General features: G+C 38.1%; 3 protein-coding genes across 8 annotated transcripts; 1 reads left to right on the top strand and 2 right to left on the bottom strand.

Moving 5' to 3' along the window:
- Positions 1 to 123: 123 nt before the first annotated feature.
- LOC135641283 (uncharacterized) lies at positions 124 to 6,019 on the bottom strand. 6 transcript variants are annotated; one of them, XM_065156579.1, is made up of 9 exons: positions 5,356 to 5,604; positions 4,948 to 5,218; positions 4,776 to 4,832; positions 4,588 to 4,701; positions 4,239 to 4,415; positions 4,077 to 4,166; positions 2,746 to 2,810; positions 662 to 758; positions 124 to 489 (listed from the first exon to the last, which is right to left on the bottom strand). In XM_065156579.1, the coding sequence occupies exons 2-9, from the start codon at positions 5,203 to 5,205 to the stop codon at positions 427 to 429; spliced, it is 921 nt and encodes a 306-aa protein (XP_065012651.1). In that variant the 5' UTR covers positions 5,206 to 5,218; positions 5,356 to 5,604; the 3' UTR covers positions 124 to 426. The 6 variants fall into 6 exon arrangements, 4 of the variants coding, with proteins under 4 accessions (XP_065012651.1, XP_065012652.1, XP_065012653.1 ...); XM_065156580.1 differs by having other exon boundaries at positions 4,077 to 4,163; positions 5,356 to 5,509; XR_010497704.1 differs by lacking the exon at positions 124 to 489 and adding an exon at positions 5,868 to 6,019 and having other exon boundaries at positions 674 to 758; positions 2,746 to 4,166; positions 5,356 to 5,784.
- A 16-nt stretch (positions 6,020 to 6,035) lies between these two features.
- On the top strand, positions 6,036 to 7,536 carry LOC103987535 (mitogen-activated protein kinase kinase 9-like). Its single transcript, XM_009405863.3, has one exon. The coding sequence runs from the start codon at positions 6,176 to 6,178 to the stop codon at positions 7,208 to 7,210; it is 1,035 nt and encodes a 344-aa protein (XP_009404138.2). The 5' UTR covers positions 6,036 to 6,175; the 3' UTR covers positions 7,211 to 7,536.
- Positions 7,537 to 10,342: 2,806 nt separating this feature from the next.
- Positions 10,343 to 15,568, bottom strand: LOC135639768 (microtubule-associated protein 70-1-like). Its single transcript, XM_065153661.1, has 11 exons — positions 15,092 to 15,568; positions 14,912 to 14,997; positions 14,315 to 14,380; positions 14,056 to 14,226; positions 13,305 to 13,475; positions 13,030 to 13,185; positions 12,757 to 12,903; positions 12,515 to 12,586; positions 11,910 to 12,431; positions 11,636 to 11,823; positions 10,343 to 10,785 (listed from the first exon to the last, which is right to left on the bottom strand). The coding sequence occupies exons 1-11, from the start codon at positions 15,339 to 15,341 to the stop codon at positions 10,749 to 10,751; spliced, it is 1,866 nt and encodes a 621-aa protein (XP_065009733.1). The 5' UTR covers positions 15,342 to 15,568; the 3' UTR covers positions 10,343 to 10,748.
- Between the last annotated feature and the right edge of the window lie 4,285 nt (positions 15,569 to 19,853).

The following is a 19,853-nucleotide window of genomic DNA, read 5'->3' as shown; positions in this document are numbered from 1 at the left end:
GGACACTGCTAGTCCGCTCAGGACAACAAAATACCCAATGTCACATGAACAATCAGTGAAATTTAAACAGGATTAAAAAAAAACAATTGGAAGCTTTGGATGAACATTCCGATGTACCAAAAATAACATCTCAAATGCATTTTGCAAATTAAACAGAAAGGACAATGACAATCAGTGAGTTTACAAAGGACCAAGAAAGAATCCTTCGAAAAGCTGTGGACAAACTTACCAACGCACTGCTTTGACAATCATTCTCATAATTAGTTTTATGTGAAAAGTGAAAATATGTACAGCTTCGCAAGTACCAAATTGTTGTTTTTTAAGGGACATATTGTGAAATGAGTTATTGTAATGATTGGCTACCCATAAATAATCGCCGACGTGGAAGTGCAGCAACACCATCAGAGTCATCCTATATATCTGAAGCTAGATATTCTTTGCTGGATGATCAATAGATCCAAGTGTGACACCGGCCGAGTCGGAAGGGGACTGCAGGATTAAAGTTAAAGCTTTGTGTCATAAAAGAGTATAAAAGAACCTAATTCACCTACAAAGAAGATTTAGAGCATCACTGAATACCCTATACACATTACATCATAAGATGATCCATGGCATCTTAATTTTCATGCACTAATTAGATGTAGACATGGTACAATCATACCGTAAAATTTTTCAGCAGACTTGGTGGCACGGGTGGCAGGTCATCCTTTTTGGTATCCAGCTTGGAGACAGGGGTAAAGATATCAAATGCTAGAAAGCTGTCAATAGAAAGTGAAGTTCACATCACCGATTTCATAAAGGCAAGCTCTGTTGGTCAAATGTAGCATTGGAGGAGGATCAGATTGCAGAGTGTGCCACAAGATAACCAACCAAAGGACAAGTCAAACAAAAGAATCGCATGAAGCATAAGCAAAAATCAATATAAGTAGTAGTATTTTGTGAGATATTATGCAGGTAGATACCAGGTTATCTACTGGCTACAAATTACTAGTCAGCTCACCATCTGGAAACTTTCAAGCATGTGAATCACTGAAGGTTGGTATTAGTAAATGGGAAATATCGAACCAGGACAACATTGCACATTTCAAGCAGTAAGTCACCATCAAAGCATAAACAGCAGCATATAGTCATTTAAGCACAATAATGCATGATTTAAGCAAATGAAAATTCATCTACAAAAATAGATGTCTGGTACTGCCCTAACAGGTATCCTTTCTGTAGTCACATTCAAGTTCACCATCAGATACATACTCTGAGTAGTTTCCTAGCAATTTGGTCTGCCCAATCTATGAGTAACAGGTCATGTATATATATATATATGTATATGTATATATATATATATATATATATATATATATATATATATATATATATGTATGTATATGTATATGTATATTCATATATATACATATATACATATGTATATATATATGTATATATATACATATGTATATATATATGTATATATATATATATACAAACACAAACACACACACACACACACACACACACACACACACACATATATATATATATATATATATATATATATATATATATATATATCTCACTTGATGACTAAGTAAGCATTTTGTGTCTATAATGCAGAATGACAATCTGTAGTCGTTATTATCAGCTTTTCAGGTGCAACTGTTGTTCTGGATCCACATGGATTTCAAAATATGCAGAAACTAGATTGATACTGCCAAATTACGTTGCTGCCTAAACAAATGATGATAGTACCATCCTCTTAATTGTACTGTCAAGCAGAGACAGAAGTATCAGTCAGTTTGATAACCAACCTGTCATTGGAGTGGTATTGACCATAAGGACAGAAAAACCAGTCCAACAAAGGAAGCTGGATAGGAATTTATACCATCTGTGATGTGATTAGTTAACCGTTTCTTGATTATGATGAACTGGTGAACTACATATTGAAAGTTAATGGATTAGCTTTTTAAGCTTTTAAGTTTTAACACAATAATACATGTATAAAAAACAACTGACATACAAGTTTAATTTGTATCAAAGGCAGAATGGTTATGAAACAAATTGTTCTGGGGGGCAGTAGATGGTTGGAGTGGTACCAAAAAGATGTCTAATATCAGCTTGGGCATTAGAGCAACAACAAAGAACTTACCCATGTAGTACATATTCTTCAGACGCCCAATAGTTAGGCGACTACAGCTAGCAGTTGTTTTTGAGTTAATAATTTTCAGAATGTCGCATTAGAACATGGATCTCCATTAGTTTTCCATCTCAAGTCAGATTCAACATTCACGTCTGAAGCAGAATACAACATAGGCAATAGTTTTTTCCTTTGATAACTTCCATTGCATAGCATTCACCTCAGCTGTCCATTATTTGGCATATTGTCAATTAAAGTCAAAAATCTTATAGGCACTATTTATAACAGAGTGACAATGTGCCAACTATATCAAATACCAATCATGGGGACTTTGAACTAACACAGCACATCTGGCCATGTGCCATGCATAATTTTCAAATCAGGCACATGTATGCACATGTGCCCAGCACACAGATCGAATTGCCAACACATGCATGTATCTAGAACGATTATGGCATAGCCACAGCACAGTTATGCACACTTCAAAATGTATCAATGTGGTTGGCATCAGAGGCAAGCATCAAGTGCATGAAATCAACCGATGTAGTCATGCTTAAGAGAAATCAACCGATGTAGTCATGCTTAAGAAAAAAAAACTAGATACAAACACTATGCACCTGTCATCAGAATCTTTTGGTGCTTCTAGAATCTTCTCCAAGAACATGTCTTGTCTTGGATAACCCTAGAATGGTAAAATTAGCAAGTGAAATCATGGTATTGCATATATTCCATCAGGAATTCATATCACAAATAGCATTCTATAGTGAGAAAACACTTAATAGAAGATACAAAAGAAGCATACTACTTGTTGCTATATAGAAGGTGTTGAAAAGCAAGAAATTACTTCATTTACAGATATGTTATAAAAGAAAAAAATGAACATCGAAATATGTTGTGCATATTTATTTACAACATTTGTCTAGCTTGGCATATTAAGTTTTACCTAGCACTAAAGTGCGTAAAGATATTTGAATGGAAACATTTTGATGCTTCATAGTTCATACATGGAATTTTTGCAGTTCTCATGAGATATTCGCAAAAAAGGTACCAACCTTCCCCAGCAGACCAATAAATTAGGATGACTGATTGAACATCACTGGCTGTTATCCACCCAAGATTAAATTCTGGTAACTTAAGATAATTTTAGATAGAGAAAGTACATAAAAGACGAAGCAAACAATGCACAGCATTAAAGGAACTACATATGCACGTTAGCCATCCACGAGTCTTAAATCATGAAAAATGACTTAGGGTGATTGATACAAGCTAAGAAAACAATGTCTGCACTAATGAAGATGGTCAAGAAACTTCATACTGGAGGTGCTAGAAGAATAGAGTGAAAAAACTGCAGCAAATGAAAGATATGCTCACCCTCGTTTTAACTGAGGTCTTAGCCCTCTCGTATCTTAGCCATATGCCTCTGTAAATGTAAGAACAGGACAGAGTCTTGTATGTATTTTGCAACAATTCCTTGCATGTTTTAGTTTGAGTGTGATCCTTGATAATCTCAAAAGAGATGGTATCAAAACAACCATATTACCATGTTCTCATAAAAGTTTGCCAGCAGAAATTATTTATTTCAGCTGTGGCCTACATTCCCATATGCTTGCCTTATGTGGAGTATGATTTGTGTACTTTCAATCATTTACTGACAGCTGGTGACAAATTACTTAGAAACCTAATTTTGATAGCATCAATGTGCCAAGCTTATTTTGCATTTGAATATATAGAGGGATAGTTAGGTTATAAGTTATAAGGTACTTACATCAATCAAATGCAATGCAATTTGGGGTTGTCATTCAGAGAGAAAAGGCGTCAAAACAAATGGCTCATTTGAGTGAACAAGATGAAAAGCTATAAAAACTAAAATAAAGCTGACAGACTAGAATAATCATCATAAAATGCAAGGCTAAGACAAGAAGTGAAATAGAGCTTCTTTCTTATCTACCTTTGCCTCAGTCTCCTTTAAAGGGTATCCAATATTTTGTTCAGAAAAAAACTGAAAGAGTTCAAGTGTTCCATCTGCACCAAATTCCTGCTAAATCAATTGTATGAGGAATGAGACCTAAAACCAGAATTGATGCTAAACTGTGAAAAAGAAAATTGATACCCTATTCAATCCTCCATTCACTAACAAATTTGCAACCGAAGACCCTTCATCGGCATCTCCACCATGATATGGAAATAAGGGTCGGAAGTCCTCTTCTTGAATAGAGCTGGATGGATATCGGGATGGTGACTTGATCGTCAATGCTTGTTCAGAACGAGACAGCACATCTATTTGAGCCTATAATGCAAAATTCCATGTTCATACAACAGATTAGAGCTAAATTGGATCGATAAGATTAAGCTTAATTGACAATGTGAGCATACAAATTTCTATTTATATTGCATTGCCTTCTAATGTCTAATATGTGAAAGAAAATGGTAAAGATAATAAATACAAGATATATTTATACACTGCCATGACTGTCCAGGCAACTCGATGGGAATTTCGGATTACTTAGGGCTTCGAAAACTACACACGACACTGCTACCACTCGCCCAATAACTCTCTTACCAAATCCAAGAAACTGCAAATTAGAGAGAGAGAGAGAGAGTTCTTGATTTGTGGAAGTCATAGTGAAGATGAGATAGGAACGATTACTTTGGCTAACTGGATCCTCCGAGATATCTCCGTCAGCTTATCTCGTTCCTCTCCTGCCTGAAAGAACAAAATCGACATGAGAAGAAAATAGAACGAATCACGAATCCAATAAGAGACGAAACAAAACAAGCGACTAGGAAGCAAGATTGAACGGATGAAAGGGGGAGGGAACCCTTCGCGAGATGGTGTCGAAGACGCGGTCGGCGGCGCGTTGGAGATCGAGGAGGGATCGGCCGAGCTGCCTGTAGCTCTCCACGTAGCTCTCCCGCTTCCGGTTCCCCTCTTCCTCCGACACCCGCAGCATTTTCTCTCTATCTCCTTTCTCTCGATCTCGATCGCGATCTCGTCGGCCAAGAGCCGTGGATGGGCCGGACGATGTGGCCGGGCCAGCCCACATCTTTCGCTTAAGCGCCGCAAGTGAAGTCTCCATGTAGTATCTCCACCTGTATGTATTATTTATTTACAGTATCATTTACTCGGCTTGGACTTTATATATTCTCAGTAGAAACCAAAAAGAAAAATGTCACAAGTAATTTACTTGCTCTCTTTAATATATACACTCATGAAGACACCAACTTACTTTAATGGATGGGGGGGAGGCTTGGCCGAGAAGGGAACACTGGGTTATCAGTAGGAAATGCCATTGTGGCATCCAAGCAACTTGGGATGGTCAAGCTCAAAGCCTCTGCAGCGTAGAGGAGCCGTGAAGAAAAACAACAAAGTCAATATTTTGGTCGGTTATCCACAGGAACAAAGATGATGCAACACATGAGCTCAATCCCTGTGATGTCCGGTCTCCTTCCCTGGTATTAGTCTGTACCAAGTGGCTTACCTCCCCAGCTGTCTCCCAATGGCACATAGGGGCGGTGCGGAGGAAACTGTTGGATTCCACGTACCCTTTACATAGAGCGAGAGTGAGGATGACCGAAGGTGTTGGTAAACGCCTTATTCGAGGGGGATGTGCCGCGCTGGCATCAGTGGTTTTCCAGCACTTTGCCCTGCTTGCTTGCTGGATAAGGAATAATTTTGTTTATTTTGTGGCAGAAAATTTCCTGGGGATTCCCAGAGGATTCCGAAGACGCAAGAAATTACCTCGACGTGTCTACATCCATCGAGCGTACAAGTTCCACACACCGTGCCCAGCGGACCCACTCACCACTCCGCCACTGTCACCTCAAGGTGCCACCAAGCAACTCTCTGGGATCATCCCAACAAATCCCACACATCAGCTCACCGTCGGTGCCGACGTACACACGCGTTTCCTATCCCGCTCACCCTTTATAGAAGTCTCACCTCTGGAAAACAGTGTCCTCCTAATCCAAGACCATATCACTCCCCTTGATAGAAGCCTTCTCGATTCCCTCGGTCTTATCCAAGACCATAACACTCTCAAATCGCCCATGGCCCTTGTCCGCGAGCGCCGGCTCCCTCACCTCAATCTCACCGTTGAACTCCCCGTTCCCGCCGCCGCTGACTGCCGCCTCCGCTTTCCCGTGTCGCCGCAGCGGTGCTCCACCTCTTATGCAGCCACCGACGACGCGGAGTTCCGGCTGTCGGAGTTCGAGAAGCTCCGGGTCCTCGGCCACGGCAATGGGGGCACCGTCTACGAGGTACGCCACCGCGTCACCGCCGCGGTGTACGCCCTCAAGGTGGTGCACACCGACACCGCCGACGCCTTCCTCCGCCGCCAGGTGTACCGCGAGGTCGATATCCTCCGCCGCGCCGCCGGCTCCGACCGCGTTGTCCGCTTCCACGGCATGGCCCCGACGCCCTCCGGGGACGTTGCTCTGCTCCTGGAACACATGGACGGCGGCTCCCTCGACGCCTTGCTTCGCCGCCGCGGCTACCGCCCTTTCCCGGAGCCTGCCCTCGCGGCCGTCGCCCGCCAGGCACTCCTCGGCCTCGCCGATCTCCACTCCCGCCAGATCGTCCACCGCGACATCAAGCCCGCGAACCTCCTCATCAACGCCACCGGCGAGGTCAAGATCGCCGACTTCGGCGTGGGCAAGGTGCTTCGGCGGTCGCTGGACCCCTGCGACTCCTATGTGGGGACGTGCGCGTACATGAGCCCGGAGCGGTTCGACTCGGAGTCGTACGGTGGGGACTACGACCCCTACGCGGCCGACGTGTGGAGCTTAGGGCTGGCGGTGCTGGAGCTGCACCGGGGACACTTCCCGTTGCTCCCTAAGGGGGCGCGGCTGGACTGGGCGGCGCTGATGGTGGTGATTTGCTTCGGGGAGGCGGCTAGGGCAGTGCCGGAGGGGGCAGCGTCTAGCGAGTTCCGGGGGTTCCTAGATTGCTGCCTGCAGAAGGAGAGCAGGAAGCGGTGGTCGGTGGCAGAACTCCTGGGCCACCCCTTCGTGGCCGCGGATTACCGGGCTGAGTCAGAGAAGGCGCTGCAGGACCTGCTGCACGAGGAAATGGACGAGCCGTGACTCAGCGGCGCCCGTGGACTCGCCCGAGTTGGTTGGGAATCCTGGGATTTGTCGAGTCTTGTGTACATAATAGTGTAGTAGTTACATCGGTTGGGGAGACCTGGTTGGTTTGTCCATTTGCCTAACAATAATGGAGTAGTTGGGCACTCAAACCATCTATAAAGTTTGATTATAGGATGCAAATCAAAAACCCAATTGAAGATTATTCGAACCAAGCAAGGATTACTAGAACCAAATTTTAGAAGGTTATGTCCATATCTTTAAAAGTTTGATTTACTGCCTTGAGAGTAAATTGAATGTCATGAAGTCCATATCTTGGATTCAAATCTCATCTTCATCAGTTAAGTAATGATCTTAAATTTTTTATATTTGAGCATCTTGTACATTATTTACTGATTAAAAAAAAACATAGGTTTCTAAACTTGAAACCTATGTTTTAATGAACTAGCTATGAGTGGGTTAAATGGATCCAATTTCCCAAAAAAAGAGTTTAAGAAATTATATGGAAGAAAAGGAAAAGTGGCATACCCTTTTACATAATTGACCAGGAAAAAAATCCTTTTTTGAGTTTTTTCTAGGATGATACCCCTTTTCATAATTTCTAAACAGTCATCTCTTATTTCTAATGTTTCAAAAATACCCTTTAAAAAAGCTATCTTTTTTTTTCACCCAAATCCAAAAAACTTTCCCATCACCTGTTTAAACTAACCCATAAAACACTGTATATTATTTTAAAAATATTGTAGAGTATTTTTATTTTTAAAAACACTAGATAGTCTTTTTGAACCAGCCTTATAGTGTTTTTTATCCCCAAAAAACACTGTAAGGCTAGTTCAAAAACACTCTATAGTGAGTGTTTTTGAAATAAATATTGATGTCATAATGTTTTTGAAACAAAAACACTATATAGTATTTTTAAAACAAAAATAATCATAATATTTTTAAAACAAAAACACCATCAACAGTTGACAAAAAAAAACTTTTTGAATTTGGGAGAAAAAAAATACACGGCAGCTTTTGGAAGGCATTATTGAAAATTTTGAAATAAAGGATGATTGTTTGAGAATTATGAAAAGAGTACCATCCGAAAAATAATTCAAAAAAAATGATAATTTCACGAGCAATTGCCTTACCTTCTTTTTTTCCGAAAATACAGTGATCGTTTTCCAAACTCCAAGCAAATGATCCATGGCATACTTTAGACTCCAAGCAAACTGCATCAATAAACTAGCAAGACTTGCCTCTTAGTTCAGAATAATAAGTATGGATCATACAGACACTAAATTTGGATAATAAGTTTAGATCATATAACTAGTTCTTGATGAGGCAAGAATGCTAGTGCCTTTACATAAAATTAAAATCTAAAATGCAACTGGAAATTAATATGGAAATCTCCTTGTTTCTATGCAAATGTTGCCTACCGGCTCTGTTGTTTCTACAGCTTATGAAGTGCCTGAATTATGCCAATCATATTTTAAAGTAAAGTAAACTGATTTATCAGTAAGAGATTTACCTCTAAAATCTGAAAGCTGATGAACAACCCATGAGCTGATATCAAAGATGCCTTGTCCAAGTCGTCGCGGATCAAGAGTGATAACAATATTTTCATTTCCATTCTCCATATCTTTCATAACACTGCAGAGCATTGAAGATGACAAGTTATTAACATATCCAACTCTCTCATGTTAGATAGCTATATAAATCTTTATTATTGAAAGAAAAATAAAATGAAAACTATAGCCAGGTAAAGAAATTATGGGTGTCATATGAATGAAATTTGTTTAGAATATGAAGCCTTAACTTTGGGGGTCCATCTCTTAAAAATAAACTCTTTAGTGGGTTTAAAAGTTGTTATGCAACTTCATTCACATCTTGTTCATCATTCTAATGTGCCAAGTAGGTTTAACCATTTGCTTTATTATCAAATGGTTTCATGAAGCACCACAATGTCCCTAAATATAGTAGTTATAGTCGATTTAGTCCAGTTTGCATTATGCAGCTAAAAGATCTATTAAAGGAAAACTAATAAGAATTAAAATCCAAGTCATCTTAAATTCATATAGGGTTGTTTTCACCTTGCAATGGCTTTGTCCAAGTAATATTACCATAAGCTCTAACAAGAGAACAATGAAGAATTGTTAAATTCCTTGCAATTTTCAATAAAAAAATGAAAGCAACAAGTACATTAAGATTATTTCTGTTGTGATTTTTGTAAACAACAATTTGTTCATTCAAAATCTGGTTTCCCAATTCAGTGGGAGCTATTCTGGAGTTAACTTGTCACATGTAGATAGATACTCTGATTTCTCAACACTCCTGATATCGAAAAACAAAATCTCACAACCTCTACGACTGTCAAGCCTGTAAAAAACATTGTGATGATTAAAAGTGCAAGGCCCATGGTTAATGATGATGCTATCCAAACCAAACTAGAATGGCGAAGGGAAGGGGTTAGATCAACGGTGCAGGGAGAGCGAGAGATACCAGTCGTCCGACGACGGGGATCGAGTAAACGGCTTTCATGAGAGAGCCGTCGCCGCGGTTGTCGCCCAAGCCTGATCAAGCAGGCCAATCCGGCCATTAATAGGCGCCATTTCTTGGGAGAAAACATGACCGAAAAGACGCGATGGGCGATATATATGAGGAGGGAGGGAAATTAAGTAAATGGTTCACCGGTACGAAGCCCTAAAAATTCATCCATCTCGCTTGTGGGATTAAATCTCAATCGTCCATTTTTCAAGCCAATAATAAATATTAGAAAATAATTTTATAATCATATTTAACTAATTATTCCATTAAATTATCAAATCTAGCATATTTCAAAACCCAAATTTACATATGCTGTCGTGATATATAATACATTATTGACATCGATTGATTTTTTTATTTATATTAATGCTTTAAAAGCTATTGTAGTAATAAAAAAATAAATTACTCCATGATTCCGACGGGTCAGGTCTACGAACTGAGATGTCTCACGTCTTAGTTTACGAAGGTCGCCAAGGCGATCATGAAAAGTGTCGACAACACTCGATTCGATATGGCGGGTTCTACTAAACACCATTTGGATTATGCGAAGCACGAGCTTTGGCCAAAAGATCTAACACAAACTTTAGCAAGAACTACCTAAAATCAAGACCGACCAACACAAATATGAAACAAATATGGACTTACATAATATTCACATCCTTGGAAAATAAGCAAAACAAAAAAACCACAACACTGAGGCGATTGCAAAATGCCGAATAACAAAGATAGAGCAGGCTATACAAACAAATAAGGCATTGGCCTACCAAAATGACAGGTCTTTTAAGTTAGAAAACCCAACAATCACTTGCAGAAGGCAACTACAGTCGATGTCAGCTGCAAACAGACCTGAGTCTCCCAAATGAGCTCCCTAACAAATTGTTGCAAGGTCGTCTGGTGCTGGTCTCGATGAAGAAATCAACAGCAAGCATAAGAAGATGAAAAATACATAAGAAGAAAGTAGCCTTATGCTGAATCTCTTCTTGATTTGTTCATACTTCCTATTTTCTTGTCATAGGTTGCGCATCAACCCACTTCGAGGGACAGCCCTGAAGTCAGAACAGAATTATGTGACAATTAGCAATTTTACGGCCACCCCAACATTTCGGGTTCAAACAAATAATGTTTTGTGACTGGGTCATGAAAGTATACGACAACATCTGTTACCATCTTAGCAAGTATCAACAGTAAACTCATTAATGGGTTATCAACATGAATTGTGATATTGTATTTTTCTTTTTGAACAAAAAAGCATCACCGTATTAAACACAGCCGAGGTGAAAATTGGTAAGTCCATGTTTCATCTTAGACAAAAAAAGACATTACTTGGAATCATAAAATATATGAAATACCTCGAATCCTAAAAAATTGTTAACAGCAAAGGATTGACCTGATGCCCTAGTTATCATAATGATTTAATTTAAGCAATGTATTTTTTTATCAAATCTTAATCAAAACAGAGATAACAAATGCCACCTGCATAAACAGCATTCATTATTCCATTGAATTCAAATTTAGCATATTGCAAAACTTAAATTTACATATTCTGTTGGTTTAATTTAACTAAATATGGAGATATAATATGCTGAAACCTACTATAAATAAATGAAGAAAATAGCCAGAAGAAAAACTAAGCTATCAAACATACTATACATTTTATATCACGATAAACAAATAACTGGAAATGAATGGTACATGTTAAGTGTAAAAAATGAGTGCCTGAGCATGCCACTATGAGATTTTAATCCTGAGCCTGATTATAACTAATGATTCTCCATTATTCAGCTGTTACAATAGTAGAATTAAGACCAAAATCATCAAAAGTTAATAATATGCAGTAAGAAGAACTTGACCAATTGATATAAAATGTGATTTTCTAAGAACATCTACTTGTCATACCTTCCTGGTGGCAGCTGAGAACTATTGGCCAGACCCTTGGAACCACCAAGTCGCTTAGACTTGTTATCTTGTTCTTTCTCCACTCGCATAGCAGCCACTTCTTTCTCCATTGCAGCCACTTCTCTTCTCATCTTTTTTGCCTCCACTTCCATTGCTTTAGTCAACATATCAACTTTCTTGGCCAGCATCTGATTTAGAATATTCACAGCAGAATTTACAAGAGTTTGGAAATGGCAGAAGGATTATCTTACAGTGATGTTAACAGAGCACTTACCTCAATCGCATCATCCTTGTCTTTTAAGCTTTGGTCCTTCTCATGGCATGCTTTCCTCAGTGTAATTACCTCCTTCTGCAACATGTCATACAATAGTCCAGAGACACAATCATCTGAGTCAACATTAGGGAAATCATTGGTCTTCTCATCTGGAATTTTCTTCCAACTTTCATGTGTCACACCATCTCCAGTTGCATCAGAAGATCTGTTCAGTGACAAGCCTGCACCAGTCAAAAGGACTTTGCTACGGTCCAATGATCTAGTGCCACCATCAAATGACTTGGATGCTCCTTTGGCATGTTTGAGAACTGTGCTACTAGAAACAGAAGATCTCATCTGAAAAGATGGTCTCTTTGAAAGGAAGCCATTTACACTCTTAGGAACATTATCAGCTCCACCAAGGGACTGACGACGTGAAGGACCATTGCTTACACTCTTCCCCTCTATGGTCGTGCGGTAAGTACCACTAGCCGACATTCTCGATCCATCTTCTAAAACCTTGAGCCGTAACTGAAACTTCTCCTGAAATGTCAGAAAAATTGCAACCTCATATGCTTTAATCACTTGAATATAAAAATGTTAAGTATTTGAAGGAAAATCACTACTTTTAACTGAGCTTCGGATCTTGCAGTACGTTCTGCTATAACAAGCTTATCTCGAAGTTGCTGCATTTCACCCTGCAAAACCATGTAAGCTGATGACAATATTTTCTATGACAAGGGAAAAAAATCGAAAATGGGCATATCAAATGGAATCCTGCAAACAGAGCAGTGTGATCTGGAACAAAAAAAAATTCCTAAACATAGCATCTGCAATGAGAAGATCATCCGCAACCATTAGCACTAACCTGCATGAATCTCCGTTCCTCCAGCCACTGTTTAACAGGCATAACTTTGTCATTAGAATCTTTCCATTCGTTTGCAACTACCACTGCAACCCTATTAGCTGAAACCTTTGCCCGAGATAGTTCACGATCAAGTGTTTTCATCTCGTCCTGAATATATAACCAGAAAATTTAATAATAACAACACTATATATTTTAGATCTTATGACATCAAGTAGTTCAAATACAAAAATAGAATCCCTCTCTAATACATCACAATAAAGCCCAATATATTACATTCATCTCCTGAACTTTCCGCTGGTAATCCCTAACTGCATTTGCAGCTGCGCCACCTGCAAGAACAGCCTCTTCGAGTTCTCGCACAGTCTGGCTAAGCTTTTCAACCTCAGCAACCTTTTGACGATGCATTTTATCCAGGATCTTGTTCTCCTCCTAATCAATGAAGACAGAGGTGAGAGTGAAAATAATATAATAATAAAAATAGCATCACAGCATGCAGACGCTACCCCCATTCCACCAGTGGAGAATTATTATCATTTTTTCCTGTATACCTGACAGATCTCAATCTGTTTCATCAACTCCTGGTTCTTATTTTGTAGATCATCCACCATTGAAGCCTTTGCTAAAGCAATCTGTACAGTCCGTTCAGCTTCCAGTAGTGCAGCTTCCTTCGATTTGGTAAGACGATCTAATGCCCTGTTGTCATCCTGCAGCTTTGCAATCTGCACATAGAAGGGATGTCTTCAACAAATTCTAGCTTTTCTAGCTTCTCCTTTACAGTAGACATATACAGAACTCTAAGATGTTATGTTCAGAGAATGTAGAGCTGTAGAGCTGTCATACGCCTGACAGAAGATTTATCTCTTAGTGTCCTAGAAGCACAATACAACTGAGATATAAATGTGGAAACAGCTTTGGAGATAGCGAATATTCAGAGACATTAAAAGCATGCTCAGAATACAGAGAAATCCAACAAGTATGAGGTGTAATCTTTCATAAAAATGGAACACTGCAAAGGTTAGCAATTGGAAACTGAATAAAAAATCAACATCAGGAGATGTTCAATTGCCAGCAACACTCACATGAAGAATTTAAAATATCAATCAGATGGTTTAAAAGAAGGAACAAACATACCACAAAAAAAGAAAAAGAAAAAACTTGAGCAGATATTGCAAGAAAATTAATTTGTTGATAAACTGAATATACAAGGAAGGTGGTTCCTAAGTGCTAAACACAGGCAAAGATATCAAAGAAAAATTTATGGATGATACATTTTGCAGGAGCAAGGTTTCAAAAGGGGACCTCTTGCCGAGCTAGCTTCAACTCTGCCTCAAGGGGTGCAAGAATGGCTTCGATTGGGGGCATGTCATCATCTTTTTGAGCTGCATGGACTCTTCTAAGTGTTGCCTCTGCTGCAAACTGGGCAGCCAAAGCTGCTTTCTTCTCATCATTTATCTTCTTGATTTCAAGATTCTGCATGTTCAATTTAACATCAACCACTCCCTCATCATAGAATCATACAAATGACAGAACAGCAATAACAAGGAAATTTAGTGACTACCCTGTTCTCTAGAAGTGATTCAGTGAGCTTCAGCTTCTCATCCATCTTATTCACTTCTTCTGTTAGCTGACATAGGTGAGAAAAGATTCAGAATACAACCCACTAAGTATCTAATATCATCATTTGTTTCAGAAATTTCTTTACATATACTTGAGTGAACAAATACCGAAGACAAATGCAACAAGTAGAAGGAGAAATAGATAACCTAATAAAACTTGACACTAGTTTGACTAATATAGCCATTTCTTTCCATGGTAATGCCATTTCTTGATTGCACAAACTAAGGATATAACATCAAATTACAACATAGAATCTTAGAGCACTCCATGTAGAAACCTTTTTGACAAAAGCCAGAAAGGATTCAATCATTAGAACTTCATGGACAACAAGATAGTAGTACTACAATATGAAAATAAGTGAGAAATTCACCATGTTGGTTCCGATGAGGACAAAAACAAGAAATTTTATCTTCAACAAAAATAACAATAATTACAAACTTATCAAATAACAGGATCTTAAAGAAAGATCTTCAAGAAAATTGTCTGAATACTTCCCGTCTCACAAGATGATTTAGCAGGAGTGAAATCGACCACTCACCTCTTCGACTGCCTTCTCTCTCGCACGCTCTGACAATCTCAGAGCCTTGATCTCTGCCTGTGCCTCAGACAATTCTCGATCTCTGTCTGCAAACCCCTCAAAAAATTCAGACAAACTTCAGTGCGAAAGCAACCAGCCAAATAAACCAGAAGAGAAAACTGCATCAAACCACATTCCCACCTCTGACTTCATTCTCGAGCCTGCAGAGCTCGACCCTCACCGGATCCGATCCGTGGAGCAGATTTATAAACTCCTCCGCCTCCAAGTTGGGCTTCATTGAGGCCCTCCGCCTCAGGGCCGACGCCGCCCTCCCTTCGATCTTGAACGACGAAGACGTCGTCAGAACGGCCGATGCCTTCTGCGGCGTTGCATTTCCCACGGCGGCCTCGCCTACGAACCCCTCCGCTCTGAAATCGCACAGATCTGACATCCCGGATCTGATGCGCTCTCACATCGAAAGCAAAAGTCCCATTCAAACAAAGAGCAAAGATTTCGAAAATGCGACCTCAGCTCCGACTCGGAGAACTAGGGTTCTTCCTCACAACTCCTCTTCCATCGCGATTGAGATCTACTTTCTACGGTTTCGATCGAATCGATCGCTTGCGAAAGCAACCCTGGCTGCCTCCTCCACCTCCTCCCCGCCTCTTCCAATCGCCCTCGTTGCAAGTAATGTGGGAGAGTACTAATAATAAGTTTAACTACAGTGAAACGAAAGCGAAGTGGGCTATTTTATATTACTCCTCCTCTGTTGTTTACTTGTCCTAAACAATATATTAACGAAACGGCACCTCGCTAAATTTCCGCATGTATTCGACCTTGCGAGAAACGATCAGATCAGAGCGGAAGTAAATCCAACGGTCGATAATGAGTTCTCATGGAGAGTCGACTCTGGAGACGTGTCGTGAAGTTACCGCACTACAGAACGAGGAGCCTCGGTGATCTCAGGGTGCCACGTAGCACAATTGGTGTCTTAACGAACTTGGGGGATCGTTCAAACGAGTTCGACTCGCCTTTCGCCTTGAGTTGTTGGACGCTGGTGGGCTGTCCGACACCAGACAGCGGACAAATTTCTGACCAAACTGGTCAGTGACACGTACGTCGTCAAGATCGACATTAAAGAAAAGACATACTACTTAAAATCCCTATTGTTGAACATGTTATTTCATTTGAGGAATTTTTTAATAAAAAATTCATTGATAAAATCATTTACAAAATTAAAATTTACATAACTATTGCATGCTACACACAATAAATAATTTTTTAGAAATAAAAAATGATATAAGTAGAAGGATACATACTACACCAACTTAGATCCTTTTAATTTAGTATGTATTGTAAATTATATATTTATACTTATTATCATAAACTAAATTGATTTTGTATGTCCATTCATAAATGATCAATCTCCTAAAAATCTCTTATGGTCTCTTAAGAACCTATAAAGAAGACAAGTTAAATTAAGTATTTAACTTGAAATCAAATAAATAGTCATTTCAGTAAATACTTGATATACAATATAAATTATAAATATAGACTTCGCAAGCTTTAACCGATCATATGAAAAAAGATTTCAAGTAGTCCATCGCAACTAAAAGTCTTTACAAGTGCTCACATGACACTATCGCGGAACAAGGTAGTGAACCAAACTATGCACTGCCCCAAAGGTCCATCCAGTCATGTGTCACCTAAGTAGCTCTTAGGTGTTGTACTGGATGATATTTTATGCCATTTTGTAAGGCTAAAAAATCCTTTAAATAGCTATCTATATAAGTTATTTTTTTGGATAATTTTATCTTTACATAATGACTATACAAAACTTATGTCTATAGGACTAATATAGGACTACGAAAGCAACAAAATACAATAAAACTAGGATTGCAAGGTCTACTCATGCTGTGTAAAGCATAAACAAAATAAAAAGAATCAGACATATATAAATATTAGATCGAATATCTTTTATACAGATTTATTTATGATATTCTCCCTCATTTATTCCTTCAACGTTCTTGTTGAAGTCTTTGTAAATATTATATCTCCCGCTTTTAATTAATCTTTGATCTTTTGCTCTAATTACAACACACCTCTTTGCTTATAGTTATTCTCTATTGCTATTGTTGAGTAGTTAAACTTTAATCTATTAATGTTATTTTAACTCCTTAATTGCTATAACCCTTAAAATAACTGTCTGGATGATATATTTTTAGATAGTTTTACCTTTGCATAATAATTATATACAACATATGTCTATAGATTTTAGATAATTATAAAAACTAATTAAAATCATATTGTCAAGCCTACTATAGATTCTTTATATACTATGTCATTAACAAAATCAAAAGATATAATCATACATAAACATTATATCCAACATCTTTATGATGTCACACATGAATAAAGCATAATTCTAGAATAGTCTGTTGCCTAGTACTTTTCAAAGTCCAACAACTTTACTAAAATTGGTACGCTATTGTCTAGATCTTGGGCCCTTGCCCTTAGCACATTTTTTGTTACACATATATTCCTTTACGACAGTTCGAATAATAACTGTTATAAATTGTTCAAATTAAGAATTTCTTTTCAAAAGATTTATTTGAAAAGGTGTTTTCTTTTATTTTTGATAGTTATTTTTCAAAGGTTGTGTCTTTTGAGAAAATAGTTATAATTTTCAATGATTGTGTCTTTTGAGAAAATAGTTAATTTTCAAAGATTGTGTCTTTTGAGAAAATATCTATAAATAGCTATTTGGGGGTAAATTACCGACACAACTCTTTCATGCTCTTCTTCTTTACTCTCCAAGTGATTGAGTTAGACATTCTCCAATTCCTTTCTGAAGATTCTTTATTGTTTGCTCAATACAGATCTTCTAAAGGCTTGTCATATCCACTAAAACTATTTGCATCAAACCCAGAGCAATCTTATTGAGAAGAGGGTGCAAATATCGTTTTTAGGAAAGTGTTTATACACGTTTCAAGCCTAAATATCTTTCCTAAAGTATTCTTGATCTTGTGTTTGTTATTTGTTTCCATGGTGGGTTTTATCCTCTTCTTTGTCGTATCTCTTTTTTTTCCAACAATCTAAAAACGATATCTTGTGAGTTTATTCAAATTCACTATGGAGGCTACAAATACCATCAAATTATTGAATCAAGATTTTGTTCGTTTTGATCGTTTTGATGGAATGAATTTTACCCGTTGGCAAGACAAGATGAAGTTATGTTGACTGCTTTGAAGATCTTCTATGTGCTTGATCCAAATCTTCAACCAATTCCTGATCCAACCGATGATGACACCGATGAAATCAAGGCTGAACAAAAGAAAAGAAATGAAGATGAAGTCATGTGTAGAGGACACATTCTCAATGCTCTTTCGGACCGGCTTTATGATCTTTATACGGTGGAACCATTTGCAAAAGCAATTTGGAATGCTTTGGAATTCAAATATCATGCCGAGGAAGAAGGTACAAAGAAATTTTTAATTTCTAAATATTTTGATTACAAGTTTATGGATGGCAAGCCAATCTTGGCACAAGTACATGAGTTGCAGGTCATTGTTAATCAATTGAAGGCTGAAAAAATTAAACTTCCTGAACCTTTTCAAGTAGGGGCTGTAATAGCCAAGTTGCCTTCATCTTGGAAAGGGTATAGGAAGAAGATTTTGCATGACTCTAAGGATATTACTTTGGAGCAAATTCAAAAAACATCTTCGAATCGAGGAGGAATCGAGGATGAGAGATAAGAGTGAGAACTCTTTTTGCAATATAAAAGCAAATGTTGTGAATCAGCCTAAGAATTCCAACAAAAGCAAACAAAACAAGGAGAATCATTTTGGCCCCAAAAGGGATCAAAGAAAATTTAAGAAGCCATAGAGTGGAGGCTGTTTTGTTTGTGGAAAACCTGGTCATTTTGCTAGGGATTGCAGATTTAAAAAAGGCCAGAAACCAAAAGTCAACTCCGTTGAGGGAGATGATAATATAATCGCTACGGTGAGCGAAGTGAATGCCATATTTGGCAAGGGTTCTGGTTGGTGGTACGATACTTGTGCTACCGTCCATGTTTGCTATGATAAGGGACTCTTCAAGACTTACAAAGAAGTCACAGAAGGGCAAGAGATTCAAATGGGAAATGAAGTTCGTTCTAAGGTGATTGGCAAGGGAAATGTGGAACTCACTTTCACTTCAGGTAAGAAAGTCACTCTTACTAATGTTCTTCATGTACCTGATATGAGTAGAAATTTAGTAAGTGGGAATCTCCTTAGCAAACCTGGAATTAAATCTGTATTTGAATCCGGGAAGTTAATTCTATCCCGTAATGGAACTTTTGTTGGAAAATGCTATTCCGCTGAGGGAATGGTCAAATTATCTATTGTTAACAATGATTCTAAAGTTAATAAAGATGTTGCTTCTATGATAGATTAGCACATATTGGAATTAGCATGATTAGAAGAATGGTTAAGTGTGGCTTAATAAATTATCATTTTGATGATCTTAATAAATGTGAAATTTGTGTTAAATCAAAGATGATGAAGAAACCCTTCAAAAGTGTTGAAAGATATACTAATTTGTTAGATTTAATACATTCTGATATATGTGAATTAAATGGCATATTAACGAGAGGAGGTAATAGATATTTTATTACTTTTATAGATGATATGTCTAGATTCACATATGTGTACTTATTGAAACATAAAAATGATGCTTTTAATGCTTTTAAGGCATATAAAGCAGAAGTTGAAAATCAATTAGGGAAGAAAATTAAAGCTTTAAGAAGTGATAGAGGAGGAGAATACTTTCCTAATGAATTTAACTTGTTTTGTGAACAACATGGCATAATTCATGAATGTTCAGCACCTAGAACACCTGAGCAAAATGGATTAGCAGAAAGGAAAAATAGAACTTATCTAGAGATGATTAATGCTATGTTGTTGCATGCTAAATTATCTTATAA

Source organism: Musa acuminata, chromosome BXJ3-6, assembly GCF_036884655.1.
Source record: "Musa acuminata AAA Group cultivar baxijiao chromosome BXJ3-6, Cavendish_Baxijiao_AAA, whole genome shotgun sequence".
Lineage (NCBI taxonomy): Eukaryota > Viridiplantae > Streptophyta > Magnoliopsida > Zingiberales > Musaceae > Musa > Musa acuminata.
This window is presented reverse-complemented; position numbering and strand designations above follow the sequence as displayed.